Source organism: Amblyomma mixtum, chromosome 2 (assembly GCF_055824585.1).
Source record: "Amblyomma mixtum isolate Tamu chromosome 2, ASM5582458v1, whole genome shotgun sequence".
NCBI classification, from domain to species: domain Eukaryota; kingdom Metazoa; phylum Arthropoda; class Arachnida; order Ixodida; family Ixodidae; genus Amblyomma; species Amblyomma mixtum.
This window is the reverse complement of record NC_143013.1, coordinates 200,173,721-200,195,771: the sequence shown is the minus strand read 5'-3', so window position 1 is coordinate 200,195,771 and position 22,051 is coordinate 200,173,721. Positions and strand designations below refer to the sequence as shown.

The window sequence follows — 22,051 nt, the reverse complement described above, 5'->3', positions numbered from 1 at the left end:
CGTTAATTGTATAAATACTAACCTACCTTACCTTTCAGGCCAGCTTTATGTGAGCTCTTTTTTTTTAGGTACATACAAGCCTTAATTTGTGCATATTTCTTGTACTAAATTTTAAAACTTTCAAAGTCTGCTGATTAAAATGACCTCTACAATTTATGAACATAATATTATTCGCCAATACCAGTTACACCTGTCTTTCCAAATGAATTTCAAAAACATTTGAATCAATAGGCAATTGGTCAGATTTCTCTATATCTGTTTTTTTCTGTTGGGCAGTTTAGTTTAGGGAAGGGGATGTGACCAAATTGGCATTGTCAGAACCAAAGGAATATGTAGCAGTATTAAAAAACTCTTTGACAGCCATTGGTTCTTGGCTTTTTTAACTGATGCCAAATTTGAGTTCATGGGCCCAATCCAAACTGCAGTTCAATAAAGAAACACCTTCCCACCAAAGTTTAATTGTTGCTCGTTTAAAAACGCATGTTCTCAAAAGTAGAACAGAGCCTTTCACAACATAGCCCGTGGTGCTTCTCTGGCAAATGAATGGCGATTAGCCATCATCACTGACCTTTTTAAATGACTTCAGTGAGGTTCTCAGTTTAATCATATTTGCATGACAGGAGACAATGTGTGTACTTTGTCAGGAAACTGACTTGTCGCAAATAATTAAGGGTGCGCCTAAAAGAAGCATGATTCTTTCGTTCATTATATATATGTAGATAATACTGCTAATATTGACAAGGAAATAAAATTTATTATACTTTTACAGTCCTGCTGTCATCTAGGTGTAAAGTTGTAAACCTAACCAGTTACCTAGCACCCCTGTCCACTGGTCTCGTACAGGTCAACCTAAAATTAATGCTGACAAGAAATGATGCAATGTCAAGTAAAGAACTGGAATGTCAAGTTTGAGCAGTTTTCGTCACATGCTCTTGCAGCCGACGTTCATGAGCACAACATACTTCATGCAATTTTTTCTTTCCCTCTGACTTGCAACTCCCATGTTGAGAGCATAGTTGATAACCTTAGACCTACGATTGCAACACTCTCTTGCTCCGATGAAGTTTTGTCTTAAAGATCATGCATGAGACGTACTGTGCATTTGGTTTACACATCTCTCAAACAGCTGAGGAAAACACTCAATGCCTTTCTAGTAACTACCAGGGCCTTGTCAAGCTGTGTATAGTAACAGCTTGTAGCCTAGGTACCTAGGTAGAACTTTGTGTCAGATAAGACTGGATTTCGTTGGGACCTCTTCTGCAAAAAGACCAGAACATATTTTTGAAGACGTCCAGGATTTAATTCTTTAAAGAAATGTGAACAATGTTTTTCTCGAGCTGACCAAAATGCATGAGAACAGAGGTTGAGAAGGTGGAATTTCGTGATGTTATGAGCTCCAAGTTTCATAGGATGGGTATTCCACACACTTGCCAATAGTGCGTACCAAGTGAACAAGGCAGAGGGGATCTCAGGGTGCTCAGTCAACGTTTCAACAAGAGGGCCTAACACGTCCTCTTGTCGAAATGTTGGCTAAGCACCCTGAGGCTCCCTTGTTTCCTTTGTTTGTGTTGTCAAGCGACCAATCTTCCTGCCCTCTCTCCACCATCTCCTTGTTGATAGCGTTAACTCTCGGTAATTTGAACCCAATGGGGATGAAAAATTTCTTTCTGTAATGAGGAGATCTAATTAAGGGGAATCATTTTAACGTATTTGTCTATGAGATGACCAAAGTGCCATTTCGAATAAACCAGCAGTTCTAATTAGGTTAGAGTTAACTAATGAAAATTAATTCACTATAACTGCACACAACTGAAATGCACACAAGAGCAGCTTCTGTGAGTTGTTTATTTTAGGGCCTTGGTCTTGGCTCTCAGCTAATGCAAATTTACAGGTCAGTCTTGCTAACTGTAACTCAGACAGAGCTCGTAATAAAATACGCTAAGTTGTCTTTAAGACACTTTGCTAAGCTAAATTATCTGGTAAAGGTGAACATTTTTGGGACTGTTGCTTACTTTTTCATAGACATAATGCAAAAAGAAAAGTTTTGCTGCCTTGAAAAGTCAAATTTAAGTAGTGCCAAAACCAATATCTGCAGTGTCGACAATAGCCCTCTGAGAAGACAGCATAGAACATTGCCAAAGCAAGTAGACTTCTTGGCTGAGAGTTCATAGCACGATGGAACCATTTTGTAAACCATGAATGATACCAATAATCCTTGACTAAGAGTGAACACATCAAACAATTGTTGTATTAGAAGTGAGCTTGAGTAGTTACAAGAAAAACTACTCATTACCTTCACAGGCAAGAACTCTGGGAAATTCAAAGCAACAGCTGAAGTAATTAACAGCGGTCAAGTGGCATTGCTGCTGAAGGCAACATATATACTTTTGTGAGTGACACGGTGAAGATGAGAAAACATGCCTAAAGAACTGTCATAACACAAATTCACTGAAACTATCTACTTTCAAAGAGTCTTTCCACACACACATACAGTGAAAAGCTAACTATCGGCTTGAGGGAAACATTCTGCTACTCTTACAACTTGCAGTGGTCCTGAAGCCAGGTCACTATATAGAAGGTGACGAGCACCACACATATGGTCTGCTTCGGTTCTATCTGCAGTTGGAGATGTACTAGACCACTGGGGCACTGCATGTTAGATTTATTTCTTGTGAAATGGATGTTTAAGCACCTTCGTTTGTGAGATGTGACAGCTTCAAAGGAGCCAGCATCACTTCTGCACAAAAAAACTTCAACTAAAATGCGATCAAATTCAAAGTGTTATGAAATAAGCCTGGTAAGGAGCAGTACAAATATATTGACAGTAATTGCTATTGAGAATTGACCAGTCATTTTCTATTAGTCTAAAGAAGGTACGTTTTGTCTTAGTAACCACTAGTTGTTACTTCCACATTGGAAACCTTTGTAATAGAGGCATACAGGGGTGGATTTATGGGTCATTCCTGAAGGGAGTGCGGTTGGGGGGTCAGTACTAATTTGAACCATGTATTTCCCGTACATTTTTCGTTGAAAAATTTTTTAGGAGGTTGGAGAGGGAGTCCACTCTTCCCCTTCCCCAGCCTTAAATCCACCTGTGAAAAAATGCTTTCTTCTGAGCAATGTTATGGATCATCATCGGAGCAAACAAATAGATGACTTTTATGAGTATACGTGTGCTTGTTGAGCAGGTTCATGAGAGGGGCTTCTCATTATTCACAGCCATAGCAACGATTCCACAAAAATATAATTTTGTCAAGAAACTGCCTTTTCACATCACTGCTGTATGCCACCTAGCTGTCTCTATTGTGCATACTGAATCGAAAAACCAAACATATGGAAGCACACGAAAGCTTGGCAGCGCAGATGATTGGGGTGAAAGAACATATGCAGACACAGAATACCCAGGCACACAGACTTCAAACTGGATTGATTCCATGCGTCGGTCGCAATTTAGACATTCCACAGCCCAAATGAGAGATCCTGTTTTGTGTACAATCGTCCACACACTTGTCTATAAAGCACTCCGACAGTGTGCTGTGTTGTGCATTTAGAATGGCAGTCGCTGCTGGCTGGCGGTTCCGATAGCTAGCTTATTGTACAGCCATGAGGAGTGAAATGCGATCCATGGGAATGTGTATATGCACAATAAGGTTTGGTTTAGAGCCCCTGGCTTCTTAGCTGCCCGATGTGCTGTTCGAGCACTCTGAACAGCCATGTGGACAACTGTACAAGCGCCATTGGCATGCGCATTAAAGCTATCTCGGCCTATATAGCTTGCTTAAATTGCTTCACTTGACATGCTACTACATCCTTTGAAAGTACAACAACTGCTAACACGTGTTTTCACTTACAAGATGAGCAGAACAAAGTAAATGTGCCCAATGCATAGTCTTTGAAGATGCAGTATTCAAAATAATGTGTTGCATGTTTCATTGAGATGCTTTGAATGTGGCAGATGACCATGGAACTAGATTAGTTTGTTGTGGATGTACTTGATGAACAAAGGTTCTGACAGTCCATGGGAGACTGTATGAACATACTGCAATGTTTGTGAGCGTGCAGAAAGCCAAATACATCACAATTTATATCTAGCCCTGTGGTAGCAAATGTTAAATTCACTTTGGTATTTGGCAGGTGCACTCTATGCTGGAAAGCCAAAAGCAGGAAGATAGGTTGGCAGAAAGTTCGATAAACTGAACAGCACTAATTTCTTTTCATCTATTTCACCTTAATCATTAAAACTAATGTCTATATGAATTATCCCTATTACACGCCCCTCTTGTAATGCCCCTCAAGAGGAGAGTCTTTAAGATAATAAAGCGATGCGATACATCGCACATGCATGTGACAAAAGGGCACGTAGGCCTGGATCCTTGCTCTGTTAGCAGAGGATGCATTCTCTAAGTGAGAAGCATGTACCATAATGAGTCCTGCATACCCAAATGCATCATTAACCAAGTGGTTAATAGTCAGGGGTTACCACCTAAACAATTTAGAGACACAACCGTTTTGACGAATCATACATGCATAAGCTAGCAGACAGCCCCAAACATGTTGCTTGAAATCAAACTGTGTAGGGTACAGGCATTTGTAAGACCCCGGTACATTCAAACGTTACACAATATGCAGCTTCGAGCCTCCTCGATTTGCAATGTGCGAGGTAATAGCAAGACAAAAGAAAATTTTTTCAAAAGAACAATGTGCTTCATCACAACCTATGTTGTAGATCTTGACTGCCAGTTTCATGGCTTTTGGGGTTCACGGCGTCAAGAGCTTCACTCAGTGTATTACATTGCAGTGTTTTAAGGTTAAGCTGTAATGACAGCATTAATCCTTTATAGCTCTGTTTCGGTAGATTAAAGTAGTTAAAAGGAACACTGAGGATAAACTGAAGTTGGCCTCTACCAACTGATTGCCACATTCTAATCAAAAATCAAACTACTTTCGCTAAGAATGGAGTTGTAAAAGATAGAAAACGTGAAGAAATGAAATACAGGTATTGTCACCACTGCGCATTTTTACAAGCAAACTGCAAAAGCAACTCCACCATTTCAACATGGTGATCACAGAGTCCCTTTTCAGCCTTCTTGATGTGATGAGTTATAATCCAAAAGCCGGGGACGGTGAAGGTTCCATATTTGAATTTTTAAATCAAATTTTCTCATCACAAATTGCACTTTTTGCTGCTGGACAACAGAATACTACATAGCCAGAGAGATCCATAGAATCAATCTTTTCTAAGAATGAAAAATGAATGTAATTGTCTTAAGTATCATTCTGAAGGGGCAACAGGTTTTCGGCATCAGCCTATATGTGTGTCGGTCATGGAAGGGAGAATTCGTATAAATAAGTGTAAGGATGACATATAAGCAGTTCACATGAGCACTTAAAATTATTGAATCACATGGCAGTTTATGTGATGAATGATGATGGGTCATGTGACCCTGCTGGTGATAACATCATTTTATGTGTGCACAATGTGATAGCATCTCTACAAGGCACAGCCATGCCTCACAGCATTGAGTAAACACTTCATGGTTAGCCTTGATTTTAACCTGCAGCAATGTTGGTCTAACAGTTAACAAGCTTCACTACATCAGAGATTTCGAACTGTGTGGAAAGTGACGCCACACCCATCCGTGGTACTTTATTTGTTGTGGCACCCAGGAAGTGCTGATGTGGGAATGGTGAACCAATTCCCATTCCCACAGCATTCTTGGGGAAGCTGATAAAGGCTTCTTATTCCATCTTCTTTCTCAGAGCTGAATACTTTGTCACCTTGTTGCATTGTGAGCTCTCAGGAGCTATGGGGAAATGCTCAGAACTGAAGCATGGTCATATTTTGTGTTTTGGCTTTTTCTTGGAATACAGTCATTAAAGGACGGGTGCTAAGAGTATTGAGTACATGTCCTATAATTTGTGTTGAGTATGCTTAGGTGTATCACATTTGTCTTCAACCACAGTGAACAAATGATCTTACACACCAGTCCATGATACTCAATTGCTCTCCTTAGCTTTTTAGTTTGTTTTTTTTTTAGACTACACAGAATTTTCGAAATGACTTTTCTAATCAACAAGACGTCAGTGCTGCTTTACAATCTGCCACTCGTAGAAAGTTGCATTGCTTTTGAATGACCTGACTTGTTTAATCTCACTGCAGTATCTCAAAGTCACTCTCCCACGTCTTGCATTGCACTACACACCCTTGGTATGTTTTCTTCAGCCATTTTTTTAACTTTATAGAATTCTGACGTATGCTCCGAGACCACCCATTTCATAAGAACATCTCAGTAATCATATATAGCCACTGAGATAGCATATGCACAAAAGGTCATAGCAATGAGTAGTTTGTTCTTTCCTCATGCAGGAACATAGAGATTCACATCCTGATAACACATAGAGCACCATGTTGTGACCGCAAGATGCTAAGTAAAACTAATGAAATTCTGCTATGCCTTTGCCACAATCCGCCTGAAATTTCTTCCACCCTTTTCTTGCCTGACAGTTGTGTATCTTATCAACTCGCATTAATCTTTCGCAGTCAGTTTCATTTGTAACCTTTGTAATTACTCCTTAGTTTGCTATGTTCTGGTTCCAGTGTTCTGTTTTTCCTGTTTCTTGCATCTGTGAGCACTGATGCATGTCTCCTTATGTAATGTGCGTCTGTCTTCAAGTATGAACATAACACAGTGGTAAATGCAAATGGGTCATGTGCACTGAGATTTCAAGGTAAACTCTTCTTTCTTCCTGGAGTCATGAGTAGTGATGCCATTATAAACACCTGGGCACACTGAATGCTACTGGTCTGCTGTAAACTGGACGCAGTCACAGCGATACTTAAAAAATTATCTCGCTGGGTGAAGTACGTGAAATAAAGGCTCGTCTAGTTTAGCTAAGGTGGATTTTTACACGATATGTGCTGAGAGGATGAAAATACCCTTAGGTTTTGAATTTCTCATTTGTGTGTTTTCAGTGCAGGCATAGATTTGAAGCATGTTTTCTGGCCAAGTCCTGTATTGATCCTCTACGTCTTGACGATCTAATTTGTCATTGCATTTATCTCTGTGTCCAAAAATATTCACTGTTCGCCTGACAGTGTTGTGAGTCATAACGTCACGAGGCAGGCACACACATTCAAGATAAAAACTAAGATGGCTGTTGCTGAGACACTGCGTGTTGAATCTTTTCCAATTCAACCAATTCCCATTCTTTCTAACCTTCACCATTCGTTCCAGTGCTTCTAAGCTATATTGCTAGGGTAAGCAGCAGATATAAAATGACAGTGTGCATATGAACGCAGACAATTTAATGCGCCCTGGTGCTTAGTTGTGTTTTGTTCATCTACTGCTATAACTGGCCATATACACAAAGACAGAAATGATGAAATGCAGCTATATCTTTAAAGCACTTGGTAATGCTGCACCAAAATAAAGAAAAAAATTCCATTGTGTTGTATGGGAAAAAAGTGGACATCGAGTGTCCAAATTGCTTTGATGTCCTCTGGACATCTATTCATTCCCAAAGGACATTGTGCAAATATCAAGAGGAGCTGTATCCTATGCGACTTCTGATAATATGGTCTGGCCAACGATTAAAGTAAGGGGGTTATAGTGGGTAGGAGTCTCAGACCGCCCACCAGTATTGCAGTATTGCAGGGATCTGAGACCCCCTGTGCTACAATGATCTGCATTTATCCGAAGCAGACAACCACTTTTCATGCTTCTCGGTGGTGGTCAGAACATTTTCTCCCTATCGTTTTGAAAATTTCAAAGTTGTTTTCAGTAAGAATCATTAACACATCTCCTATAACCAAAGACCAAGAAAAATGAAAGGTTGTAGGCTCTACACAAAAAGGCTGGAAGAAAAGGAGAAGCCCGTGCCCTCATATCACAAGGCAGTCCACCCCTTTAAAACCGCCTTTAGAAATTATTGATCTCCTTTGTATAAAATGGGCCACCAGTCCCTCCTTATTTTCCTCTTCACCTGAGCTCACTTTGATGGAGCCGGACTTTAAGCATTTCGGTCGGCCATAAGTACATTGTAAGTTCAGACACACACACTTGGACATTTCAGAGCAGAGCTCAAGGAGTGTGAAATATTACGACTTACTGTCTTTCCTTTCATTTTATTGAGAGCATGTAATCTATGGCAATGCCGCAGTTGCACAGAAGCGCTTGAATTGTAAAAACGTAGAACTGGAGCAAAACGGAAATGTAGTGGCTCTGTTTCTAAATGATTACAACCCAACTTCTAAAAAATTCCAATGCTTTATTTTTTTTTGCTCTTAAAAGACTAAAGACTCTATACGAATTGGAAAAACAGCGCAATCAAAGACGAGACACAAGAGAAGGACGAAACACCAGCGCTGGTGTTTCGTCCTTCTCTTGTGTCTCGTCTTTGATTGCGCTGTTTTTCCAATCACAGCGCTGGTGTTTCGTCCTTCTCTTGTGTCTCGTCTTTGATTGCGCTGTTTTTCCAATTCGTAAAACATGTACCAACCAGCCCGTATATGCCCTCTTCTTAAAGACTCTATCTGTGTACACTGATCTAACCTTCAATAAATGTCACTTGCAGATATCATGCACAATGCCTTGTGTTCTTCATTTTCTTCTTGTTTTCTGCTTCTTAAAATGAGCTGGCAATAATTTTAATGCATTGTTCAGAGCAGTGCGAGAAAGTTCAGGTGGCTGAGCGACACATTTCACACAGGTTTTATCTACCAATGCTGCTGGCACCGTGCTGTCGCACGTATCATGATCGTATCATGTTAACACTTATGTAAGATTGCATCTTGCCCTTTTGTGTGAGGGCACCTTCCAACTCCAGCAGGTCATTAGGGGTGCCAGGTATTTGCAGCATGAGTGGAGTTCGAGGTTGCACAGCAGTGGTTTCGTCGTGAACCACAGGAGACTCAGTTGTCGTAGTCACCAACCACATGTTCAGCCATCAGTCCATAAAGGTATTGAACGGGCTGAGAACCTGTCACTGGCATGTGCATATATCCTTATCTGATGCCTTTGTTCCTTGCGTCAACTTGCTTTGCCTTTTATATTCCCTTTTTCTATTTACGCAGTGCAGGGTAGCCAACCGTAACGCCGTTCTGGCTAACAACCCTGACTTGCCCCCTCCCCTCTTACACTGAACCAGCACTGCCCTGTTTAGACTGGCGTTCCTTAACAGAGGCCAAGATTCTGTGACTGCGGCCTCGACTTTCATCCACACAGTGCTGTTAAGATGTATTTAAGCGCCACAGGGTTGTGCCCATCCCATTGTTTTTACAGACTACATGGGACCCTATGGACATGTTCCATTTACACAACAAACTATTCTTTCCTTCTCGCTTCTCTTTCATTCCATTTATTCCGTTTCTCACATGCAGGGTATCCAATCCGGCATATGCCTGCTAATCGTCCTTACCTTAATCCCTTTCCCACCTCCCTCTCTCTCCTGCTGTGGGCACGAATTCTGAGCGAGACAATGAAATTAATTTCGCATATAATAGCATTCATGAATCAAGACACATGCATTTTAAGATGCAGAGTGAAGATGCAGGGCACAAAGGATGGTGCAAGATTACATGGCCAGCACATGAAACAGCTCCGGTCAACTACACACAGTGTACGAAGAGCAAGGTCACTCATATTGCCAGTATATTTATTTACTTGTTTACATTGTTAGCCTTAAAATAAGTCGTTCAGTCAGTATCAAACGATTAATTAAAATTAAGTTTTAAACGAAGGGTGCCTATGAATTTATTTTACCCTCAGGGGAAAGCATTACAGAGGGGAGTGGGTAATACATATTAACACTGAAAATACTAAGAACAGCAGAGAACAATAAATTACCAAAACATAGGTGACAGTTAGAATAAGTGATGAACGCAATATAGTATTTATTAGAAGAGATAACAACAGACTGAAATAATACCGAGTGAGAAATTGCGGCAGTCATACGACGCATGAAGAAAAAAAGAATCTAAGACGGTTTTAGTTTTGCATGAAGAAATATTTATGTGACCTGTGCGGTGTGAAATATATGAAGGTGGAAGAAGTAACTTGTAGTGAATGGACTCATGATGAAATATTTTCTGAAACAGACACAGGCGTGCGTAATTTTCATCGTGACGCAAGTGAAATTAGGCCCAAGGTAGTCTTCACAGCGGTTACACTTCGTATATGCTGAAAGTCAGAGAGGACAAAGTGCGCTGATTTGTGCTGTATCATTTCCAGTAGGTCGATAAAACTCTTCACACCAGGCTCCCAGATTGATGAAGCATATTTTAGTTGTGAGCGTACGAGTGTGGCATAGAGTAGAAGTTTGATATTAGTTGGGGCTGCATGAAAGTTGCGTCTCAGATATCCGAACATGCGAACAGCTTTGTTAGTGATGTGCTCAATGTGCGCATTACAGCTAAAGTTAGACGTAATATGAATTGCAAGGTACTTATATCTTGTAACTGGTTCAAGTAACACCCCATTAAGAGTACGTATGGGCAAATCACTATTAACGTGAGAAAAACACATAAGTTTGCACTTTCAAGCATTCAATGTCATTTTCCAAGTTTTACACCATGATGAGATAGCGTTAAGGTCAGACTGAATCATTTGCTTGTCACTATCATTTGTTATTTCCCGAAAAAGAACGCAGTCATTGGCAAAAAGATGTAGAGAAGAAGAAAGATTACTGGGTAAGCCATTGATAAATATAAGAAAAAGCAGGGAGACCAAGACAGTGCCTTGGGGAACACCCAAATAAAGAGGGTGAACGGTGGAGTCAGCGTTGTTGACTGCAACAAATTGCTGACGATGAGCAAGGAGAATTTCATGCAATACACAAAGTCATTACTAAAACTGTGCATGGTAGGTTTAGACACTAACATTCTAAAATGGCTTGAAGTCATTACTAAAACTGTGCATGGTAGGTTTAGACACTAACATTCTAAAATGGCTTGAAGTCATTACTAAAACTGTGCATGGTAGGTTTAGACACTAACATTCTAAAATGGCTTGAAGTCATTTTAGAATGTTAGTGTCTAAACCTACCATGCACAGTTTTAGTAACAAAAGATGATGGGAAACCCTACCAAATGCCTTTGCGAAATCTAGGAAGATGTAGTCGGCGATCGAGCGACAATCTAAAATTGTGTGAAGTTTGTGTGCGAATAAGAGTAGTTGTGTATTGCATGAATAGGACTTTCCAAAACCGTGCTGAGAGGGATGAAAAATGTGTTTGATTCAAGGAAAGTAACATATATGTGAAAAGAGTGCGTGTTTTAAGACTTCACATGGGATCCTGGTAATAGATATGGGCCGGTAGTTAAAAGGTGAGTGTTTATTACCAGATTTATAACATACACAAGTATATGTACACACACGCATATACATACATACACATGGGGTGTTTCACCTAAGGCGCACACATTTCTTAAAAGTAGTATTTTTGAGTTACAAGAACCCTTTTATCGGCATAGTATTGTATGTAGGGAAGTACATTAGAATACAGCTAAGACGTGCTAATTAGCAGAGCGGTTAACTAATACTGAGGCACTGCGGGGCAGCTTAGGACTGCAGTCACAAAATGACAAGCGCAACCAGCACAGTCCACCATGCTTAGCATTTACAGGGTCGACTGGTGGTACTGGGCCAAGTTTCAAGAAATGAAATTGTAAATTGACTTGTGGTTCAGTTACCTTTTTTGGAAACAGCATCTCTAGCACATTTCTACGAAACCAACCTTCATCGCCACAGGAACTCCCTAGCAACGGCGTTGACTTGCCAAGAAAAGCAAGTGGCCTGTCTGTCACATAGGTCACATGACCTAGTTACATGATCATAACCTGCCCGCCTAATTGCGAGCAAGTTTCCCACCCTGGCAGGTAGCAGTGCATGACTGCTCACGAAAGGTGGCTCTCAAAATCCCCACCAGTGGGTGCATTTGAAACAGCCAACCTGCTGGGACAGTAGCGCATCATTGCTTAACTGCTGCATCAGCAGTGGTATAAAGACTCCCCGCAGTCTATAAAAGATCAAGCAGGGAATGACCACTCCCGCATAAATGGGCACGTATACAGAGCCTAGGCGATGGAGGAGGAGTATTTATACACGAGCATCTCTTGCTGTTGCATTGTACTATTAAGGGTAGGTTAATTATCGTGCAATGGTCAAAGAAAGAACAAAATCAGTGTTTGCAGTTATCCTACATGTATACATCTACGCTCAAGGTTGAAAAGAGGTTTGATGTGTGGTCAGCACCACAGACAGGAAAACTGAACACTGTAGCCCATCTTTCATCCGGGACAATTCTGCCACATTGCTGAAGAGTGTACTGTGACATGCCAGATCACTTCCACACACCATACTAAGCTTACTTTAGATTACGTTGGCAAGCAGAGGTTCAATGACAATAAAATCACTAACCCCAGCTTTCCTTTCCTTACAGAGTTCAACTGAGACGGCTCAGAGAATACGCAACCATTGCATTCCATGACAAGATCACTACATGGTAGGTGCCTGCTGGAGAACATACTGCACAACTAGGATGCCGCAACACTCAGCATTTTTGCCATAGTCACTTCCACTACTTTCCACATTTGTGCGCCTGAAATTGTCAGAAACACCGCCAAGCCCGCCTGCACGCAAAACCGTGCGAGCTCCATGTGTGCGATGCGCTGAAGGTAATGCCCGCACGCCAAGTCACGACACTGACCCTGCGCACTTGTGGACCAAATGCAGTAGCCGTGAACGGCCCCTTGGAATTGACTCACAGTTCCATCTCACAAAAGACGCAGATACTGTACACCGCACTCTGCGGCCCGACAGCATCGTCCGTAGTGTACGCAGACAGTACGACCACCAAAAACAAAAGACTGTCTAGAAAGTACAAACCTCTTTATTTTAAAATGTAATGTTATATGCACATGATGAACGCTTCAAAGTGAAATGTACCTGAACTGGCTGCTTTGCAGTTCTTGGCACACAATAACGGAGCCGACCGGCAGCTCCGAACGAAAAACAGTTCAAAAAGCAGTTTTCATTTCTTCTTCCCGGCGTCGCCGCTTCCACCTTCGTGCTTGATTTCAATGGGGATGGGTTTGGCCTCCTCTTTCTTGGGGGCGTTCTTGCGCGGTGCCTCCAGAGCAAGCAGTCCGTTGGGTTTCAGGTGGCACTTGACGGACTCGGGATCCACATCCTCGGGCAGCACGTACCGCCGCGTGAACTCACGTTTGATGTAGCAGCCGCGGTCGTCAGCCTTCTCCTCGTGCTTGCCGTGGATGACGACACAGTTGTCCTGCGTCTTCACGGTGATCTCCTCGGGAGCGAAGTACCGCGTGTCAACCTGGATGGCGAATTTGTTCGGGGTGCAGGCCACAGAGGTGCCTTGCTGGGCTGGGCAGACGGCGCCGGACGACTGCCGGTGACGGGGCTGGATGTAAAACCGCTGGTGGTAGTAAGGGGGGTCGAATAGCTCTCCGTCCAAGAACGAGCCGCCGAAGTCGTCGACGTCGAAGATCTGCCTCACCAGATCCGTGGGAGCCCAGGAACCGCTGCGCAGAAGCGGGAACAGTGCCATGATCCTTGAGCCGAGCTTTCGCAAACTTCCGATGCTGTGCCACAGCTTCAGAAATCTGAATCCAGATCGCCACGCAACCCGCTGCTCCTTTTAAACCCCTCGGTAACCTCGCCAACCTCGCTCTGCTATGGAACGCCGTTCGAGAGAGTACGAGAAACGAGGCAGCTCGCGCGACGTGATTGGTCGGATTGCATCACGTGGAAGGTCTGCTCTCGCGGTAGTGGGCGTGTCATGGAGGTCACCTGGCGCGAAATTTGGGTCAACTAGCTCACTTTAATTTGGGGATTGGTCTCGAACATTCGTTTTATGTGGTTGGCGTGGTTGTGAGTTCACATTTGGTATTTTTGTGCGTGCGCCGTGCCTGTACGCTGCATTTTCATGAAAAATAGCCTGCTGGCGCTCCCGTCACACCTAATCGCGTCTATGTAGGCCGAATGGTAAAACTGCAATTATTTTTCCTGCCATATTTGAGAAATAAATGCATCGTTTTCATTCTGACGACATGGTGACAGTTGAAGCTCGCCTACGACACAAATCTCGTTCAGGGCATTTCATCATGCGATATACGAGGCGCAGAAAGCAATCGTCGAATTTTTTTGACGCCCGCGGTGGGGCAGCGACGATGTGAGCGTGAACAAACATTAACAACATCTAAATTTTGAAATCCTCGAACAAATTAATTACAGATCAACATGCCAGGGAAAGCCAGGCATCTCACGCACATTTTTCACGCACATTTTTCATTGTTGCAAACTGAAAACGGGTTTTTGAAGAAATGAAATTTCGCAGTAACTGTCTCACATCTCGGTGAGCACCCGAACCGCGCCGTCATGAAGGGATAAAGGAGGAAGTGAAAGAAGAAAGAGGAGCCGCAGTGCAGCGCTCTGGAATAATTTCGACCACCTGGGGATCTTTAACGTGCACTTCAGTCGCACAGCACACGGGTGCCTCTTGCGTTTCGCCTCCATCGAAACGCGGCAGCCGCGGTCAGGTTCGAACAAGGGTATTCGACAGCGCAAATCGTCCCCTCATATTTTGAACGCGCCCGCGTACGTTCTCGAAAGTACGAGAACAAGAAAGGGCGAGGAAGCACACAAAAACAGCAGCGCCGTCACGTAACCGTGACGCTTGCATTGTTTGCATGACGTCACAAACACGCTGACCAATAGAAACGCGCCCATGCGATAGGCCCGCCTCCGTTCTCGATGTTTCTCGTTTTTTCTAGCAGACGACGCTTCGTGTAATAAAAGGGCGCCGTCGTCTGCTCTCTGGCAGGATCAGACGAATCAAGTTCGTTCGAAGCTCGCTTGTTCCAGTGACTACTGCAAGAGTTTGCAATCGCTCAGCGATGGCTTCCTTCGTGTTGGCTCCAATCTTCCGCAGCGACGAGTGCTTCGCTCCTTTCGAAGCCCTCGAGCGCCTCGGCGACGAGCTCTTTGGACGACGCTGCATCTCCCGCTCAGCGCTGAAGCAGGCTTCCAGGGCGGACCACTGCCCCCTCTTGACGGCACCCCGGAAGCGCCGCAACTCGGCGTCGGACGCCGAAGACGAGACCCAGTCTGACTCGGAGTCCAAGTTCGTCGTGACGTACAACGTCCGCGGCTACCGGCCGGAGGAGATCAGCGTCAAGGCGGTGGACAACAGCGTCGTCGTCAGCGCCAAGCACGAAGAGGAGAGCGACGACGGCTACGTGAAGCGCGAGTTCACCCGGCGCTTCACTCTGCCCGAAGGCGTGGACGCCGGGGCTCTCACCTGCGCCCTCTCGTCTTCCGGAGTGCTGGCCATCGAGGCACCCAAGCCGGAGCCCCCCAGCAAGAAGCCCCGGGTCATCCCCATCAGCGTGCAGCCGACGCCGTCCACGAAGGCTGTGACGGACGAGAAGGGATCGCCGAAGGACGAGGAGGCTGCCCCTAAAGAACCAACGCCCGAGTCCTAAGGTTATCCACGTTCATGTGCACCACTATAGGATCATCTCTTCACGGTCACCGATGAAACATATCCAAGCTTATGTCATCGTTGCCTAGGCTAAATAAAAACACTTTTTAGTTTACAACTGTGTAATGCATTATAGTCAGATATGCCGGAAGCTGTGTCTTCATATCTTCATGCACACAGCAGCGATCGGCATTTATACGTGTTAAAAAATATTTGTATGTGCCCATTGTAAAAGCAACCATGCGATATGATATAATTCGTGTAGACTTTAGATCCTGACATTAATAGCTCTCGAGAAATTTTCCTTTAACACGTACATGCTGATCACTGATGTCTGCTTGGAGATGAAGATATTAGCTTCAGGCAGATCTGAATGTCACCATCACTATAGTTTTACCATGCCAGTTCAATCCACTGAGCAGCCTAGGGCCATTCACTTGTTGCGTTTTATTAGATAGTAATTGACGTCTAGGACTAGCTGGTCAGTTTTTTACTACAACACATTCATATATAAGGCACGTTTAAAGTACAGACACCAAAATTCGGTTTCACCTCACCTTTGTAATAAGGCATTGCTGTACGTGGATCCTGATGTTATGTTTGCCTTCTAGAACTAAATAATATATAATCGAATTTATCCTCTCTTCTGTTTCTAGTTTGGTTTTCAACAGCCCAGTGATGGCTGTGATGTGAACGGTCAGTATAGGTCATTGATGCCAAAGGTGAGTGTATAGGTCACGTGAGGCATGAAGAAAACTGCCATGTGATCGTTGCTTAGATCTTCACACAGGATTCCAGCTCTTTAGGCAGGCTGACTTTAGCATTGCTGTGAATTAAAACAACGAAGCAGCAATTATATCACAGTTTTTTTCATGTCTCATGAGTTACTTATAATTAGGGGTTGTACTTTTCAGCTTGAACCATAAAACACCATAAAATATGTGAAATTCAGTTTTCACTGAAAAAGGTCAGTATTTCTGGCATGCATGTTACAGCTCACTTGCTATTCAGTTGCACTATGTCACAGAAGAAAGTTAAGATAGCACAGGAGCCAGGGGTGAGCCAAAGATATCTTAGGAATTCAGTGCAGCAACTGTGAGATGTGAGGCACTGATTCGTGAACTCGGAACCTTCGTTGCAGATAGGAAGACTGGATGATTTAGCTAAGCGCTACTGGCCAGTGCTGCACCATCTGTGCTCACACTTATCACCCACTTGGGGCCGTCGCTTCATTAAGCAGGTTTTTTCACTGCATGTAAGGAGACTGAAAACTTTTGGAACTGTAACGAGCAACCATCAGTGAGAAAGCATGCATTAGTGGCATGGAGGCGTCGTGTTCTGGCTTCCGCGACAGTTAAGCCATGGCTGCTCCACTGCTGCATCAGCAAGCTGTGCACGGGGTGCGCGGTCCTCTCATTCAGCGCACAGTGCAGCCATAATGTGGCAATGACGTTTTTGTCTTGTGGCTGAATCATTTCACTTCCGCATTTTTACTGTTTGTTACGACTATGCAACTTTCCTCTGCAAAGAAAGTTCTTACGACGGCCTTTTATGTGCAACATACCGATACATGAGTGGCTGGTATTAAAAATAAAGGCAGGATAACGCAAACTGTATGTCACCTTGAACCTCACAGCGACATCATATAATTCACTGATAAAAACCGAATATTCGTATGTAGAAAATCATATTCGCCGAAAGAAAAAAAATCAAACTTTTGTCTTTTCCTACTTTTTATACTTTTTACTCTGCCTAGGAGCAAAGGTATCATAATTTGTATAGTTTAAGTATTTCTTATTGTACTCCCCCCCCACCCACCCCATCTGTAATGCCTTGGCACTGTGTGTTCTTTGATAAATAAATAAATAAAATGTGTCATTCCGAAATAAACCGCAAAAAAGTCCCCCGAATTTTCGAAAAATAAAAACTGAAATGCCCAGCCCCTACTTCCCTACTTACATTGACCTTTAACGTCATAGCCATCATTCGGCTGTTTAAACAGAAACAGGTGAAAAAAAATGGCTGGGGTTCAACATGGCTTGAATCTAGTTATACGAGAAAGCTCTGTTAAGCATGGTCTCCACTGTCTCAAATCAAATGTCAAAGTCGAGGGTCAAAGGTCAGGGTCAGGTACCCAAAAATCAGTCATACTATCACGTGGTCGGGCCATACCACCATGAAGTTAAGTTGGGTTTGACTTTGTGAGGCACTGAAGGTCATTCTCTCATCCACATCGAAATTGGAAGTTCCACCCCAAGGAGTAGAGCTCTCATTCTAAAAACAAATTCAATTATAAACAATTTAGTGGTTGTAGGCTAATACCACACAATGATTGATGTATATCTAATGCATCATTCTCTAATACCAGTTGTCTTTGAGGGTATTAATAAAAAAAATAAATGAAAAAATCATGAAACCATAAATTTGGTGTCCAATACTTATTTAAGTCAACCAAGTCCTTGAAGCACTACACCCAGGGAAGTCCTATAAGCATCAAGTCTTTATTTATTTATTTATTCATTATCCATTTATTCAACATTCCACTAAAGGCCCTCGTTCGAGAATATTACATAGGGGGGGAATATATTACATAATATATATATGAATATTACATAGAATATATTACATAGCAAAGGAACAATAAACAGGCAATGTTGAACATGGAAAAATAATTCAGCACGACAGAGTAAATAAAGAAGCAGGCGATATAGAAAACAATATAATACAAATTATAGGTTAAAAGAAAGATAAGGCATAAGGGAAATGAAAAATACTAGAGTGTATGTATAAGGCACGAAAAGACCAGAAGTAAGTGCGGGGGAACACCAAGCGGGGGAAAAAAAATTTAAAATGCCAACGTAACTGCGGATGAGATCAAAATATGTGGAGGCTTTAGATTCAATGGCTATGTGCGCTGGTAATTTGTTACACTCTATGATAGTGCGTGGTATGAAGGACCTCATAAATGCAGATGAACGACACACGATGCATTTCAATTTGTGCGTATGTTCGAGCCATGGAAAGAAGGCTGATGATGATTGGAAAAAGTCGCAAAATGATGGATGGTGATGCAGTTTATGGAAAAGTGCTAGTCGTGATAGTTTACAGCGGTAAGACAAGGCTTCTAATTCGGCGCGGTTCTTTAAGACAGTGTGCTGGTAGTATATGTGAGTAGTCTGAAAAAATGAAATGCACAGCCCAGTTCTGCAAGGACTCAATGTTAGCTACGAGGTATTCTTGGTCAGGATATCTCAGATGGCTGATGCATATTCAATCTTCAGACAAATGAGTGCGATGAACGTAAGTTTGTTCAGGTACGGAGGAGCCAGTCTGAGGTTGTGCTTTAGTAGACCGAGTGAGTGGTTGGTGGATGCTAAAGTTAGATTAATGGGGTCAAGCCATGTTAAGTATGATTGCAGGTGAACTCCAAGGTACTTGTAGGTAGTTGCAAGTTCGACAGACTCGTTATTTAGGTAATAAGTTGTGGGAATGTGAGAATTGCGAGTGAAAGACACAAGCTTATATTTAGTACCTAAGCAAAGTTGTGCACAATGCGGTTACTGCACCCAGGTCAGTCATAAAAACAATATTACAGTATATTATGCAGTATATTATGATGATGATGATGATTATGCAGCCATCGGCAAAGAGCCTAGCTCGAGAAAACACAGAGTTAGGCAAATCATTAACATATATTAAAAAGAGAAGTGTACCAAGAACTCTCCCCTGTGGCACCCCAGAAATGACTTTAGAGTAAGTGGAGTTGTGGTTGTTAATGGAGGTAAACTGAAGTCTAGTGTTGAGGAAGTCCGTAATCCAAGTAATAAAAACAGGGTGAATATTCAACTGAGTTAGTTTGAACATAAGCCTGTGATAAGGAACACGATCGAATGCTTCCAAACAATCGAGAAAAACGGCATCAATTTGACCGCCAGCATCGATTGATGAATATAAATCATGAACAAATCTAGCGAGTTATGTGTCACAAGAGAAGCCCTTGCATACCAGTATTTGAAAATAAGATTGATGTTTTCCAGGTACTTAAAAAGTGGACTATGAATGAAGTGTTCGAGAAGTTTGCAGAAAATATTCGTTAGTGAGATAGGGCAATAATTAAGCTTAGAAGAACGATTGCCTGATTTCAAGATGGGTATCCCTTTAGCAACACGCCAGTCATGAGGTATGTGACCAGATGACAATGATTGAGAGAACAGGGCAGTTATTACTGAACTAATGCAGTGCAATGTGCTTTTAAGTATCTTATTACTGAAGCCATGTTGGTCGAAATGGGCAGAAATCTTAAGATTATTTAGTAGGTATAATATACCAGTTTGAGTGACTAATATTTTGGACTCTGATACGTTAGGAATCCTGATTATTTAAGCCAAGCACTGACGAGACGTCTTCATTAGTGAATACGGAAGAGAAAGCATCGCTAAATAGCTGGGCACACGGGGTTTCAGGAACTGGAAATGCATCATTATCAGTAAGAATTATATCAGCATTGTTATTTGGGTCTATCACTTTCCTGAATTGGCGAGGGTTATTTGCTGCCTAGACGATAAGCCCTTATTGAAAAAGTGGTGTCTGGTTGACTTGAGGGACGTTTGGTAAAGCTTGTCGCATTCCTTGCATTTGTCCCATGCACTTGAAAAATCCTTCTTGACAGCTTCTCTGTAAAGGCACTTATTTTTATTATTCAGTCGACAAACTGTCAGTTGAACCAAGGTGCACATTTATTCTCTTTGACTGAAACTACTGGAATAAAGTTACTGATAAGATTAATGACGGTTTTTTAGAAAAGTGTCCAGTTCCATCTTCCATCTTCGACATCTTCCAGTCCATCTTCGAGGACACTCGAAGATGGACTGGAAGATGGACGAGGACACTCGAACTTCTCTTTCACAGATCGAGATAAATAATCATCTAGGAATTCCACAGAAAAAACGTCACTCAGAATTCGAGCTAATTCTTCCAAGAAGCCAGCTACTAGGTCGGGGGAATGATAAAAAACACCAACGGTTATGTTAGTTGCCCCACACTGCACTGAGACTAAAACGCACTCAAGAAATGAAGTAACAGTGACTGGTAAAATCATAAATTCTTTTCTGATAGCAAGAAGAATGCCGCCTCCTCTACGAGAGTTTTTATCACACCTAAAAAAATTAAACAATGACCCCTGTACTGAAATACAATCGTCATGAACAGTATCATTAAGCCACGCTTCGGTAAGAGCTACCAGTGATGCTGAGCATGAATCAATGAGGGATGAAAGTGCCACGCTCTTCGGCAGGGCACCTCAGATGTTAGCGTACAGAAAGGAAACATTTGTTTGTCAGTATTTTCTGTATCATTTTTTTGCTGTTGTGCAGTTCAGTTTAGGAAAGGGCATTGTTGGCATTGTTAGAACCAAAGGAATATGTAGCAGTGTTAAAAAATTCTTTGACACCCATTGGTTCTTGGCTTTTTAAACTGATGCCAAGTTTGAGTTCATGGCTCCAATCCAAACCGCAGTTTAATAAAGGCATCATGCAGGAACACCTTCCCATCAAAGTTTGTGTTGCTCTTTTTAAAAACGCATGTTCTCAAAAGTAGTACGGAGCCTTTCACAACATAGCCCGTGGTGCTGCTCTGGCAAGTAAATGGCGATTAGTAAATGGCAAGTAAATGACCTCTTTGAATGACCTGAGTGAGGTTCAGTTTAATCATATTAATGCGACAGGAGGCAATGTGTGTACTTTGTCGGGTAACTGACTTGTCACAGATTTAAGGGCGTGCCTCAAAAAATCATGATTATTTCATTCATTAGATATGCAGATAATACTGCTAATATTGACAAGGAATTAAAATTTGTTATACTTGCACAGTCCCCCTCTCATCTAAGTGTAAAGTTGCAAACAAATGTAAACAGTTACCTGGTACGCCTGCCCACTGGTCTGATACAGATCGACGCAAAATTAATGCTGATAAAGAAATGATCCAATGTCAAGTAAAGAACTGAAATGTCAAATCTAAGCAGTTTTCGTCGCATGCTCTTGCAGCCGACGTTGTTCATGAGCACATCATACTTCATGCAATTTTTTTCTTTCCCTCTGGCTTGGAACTCGCATGTTGAGAACAGAGTTGATAACCTTAGACCTACGATTGCAGCACTCTCTTGCTCCCATGCAGTTTTGTCTTAAAGACCATGCTTGAGACGTACTGTGCATTTGTTTTACACACCACTCCAACAGCTGAGGAAAACATGACATGCCTTGTAGTAACTATCAGGGCCTTGTCAAGCTGTCTATAGTTACAGCTTTTAGCCCGGGTAACCAGCCAGTCCATTGTGGGAAATAAAAGCGGATTCCACTGCGACCTCCCCTAGACTCCCTCCTAACTTGAAAGAATTAAAACTTTCTCTCTTTCCTCTGCAAGCTGTCCAGGAGACATTTTTGGTGAACAGTTTGGGAACTGTTGCTTAGTTTTTCATAGATGTAATGCAAAGAGAAAAGTTTTTTTTGCATTGGAAGGTCACATTTCAATGCAGCCAAAAACAATCTTTGTA

General features: G+C 42.4%; 2 protein-coding genes across 2 annotated transcripts; one reads left to right on the top strand and one right to left on the bottom strand.

The window, feature by feature from the left end:
* Positions 1-12,870: 12,870 nt before the first annotated feature.
* LOC149362200 (alpha-crystallin B chain-like) lies at positions 12,871-13,723 on the bottom strand. The gene has a single exon (XM_089572943.1). It carries the CDS (start codon positions 13,567-13,569, stop codon positions 13,030-13,032), a length of 540 nt encoding a protein of 179 aa, XP_089429069.1. The 5' UTR covers positions 13,570-13,723; the 3' UTR covers positions 12,871-13,029.
* Positions 13,724-14,818: 1,095 nt separating this feature from the next.
* LOC149362199 (heat shock protein beta-6-like) lies at positions 14,819-15,803 on the top strand. Its single transcript, XM_089569657.1, has one exon. The coding sequence runs from the start codon at positions 14,918-14,920 to the stop codon at positions 15,503-15,505; it is 588 nt and encodes a 195-aa protein (XP_089425783.1). The 5' UTR covers positions 14,819-14,917; the 3' UTR covers positions 15,506-15,803.
* The last annotated feature ends 6,248 nt before the right edge of the window (positions 15,804-22,051 follow it).

Coding starts and splice junctions, on each gene's coding strand:
- LOC149362200 (XM_089572943.1), bottom strand. CDS start 13,569: ATGGCACTGTTCCCGCTTCTGCGCAGCGGTTCCTGGGCTCCCACGGAT.
- LOC149362199 (XM_089569657.1), top strand. CDS start 14,918: ATGGCTTCCTTCGTGTTGGCTCCAATCTTCCGCAGCGACGAGTGCTTC.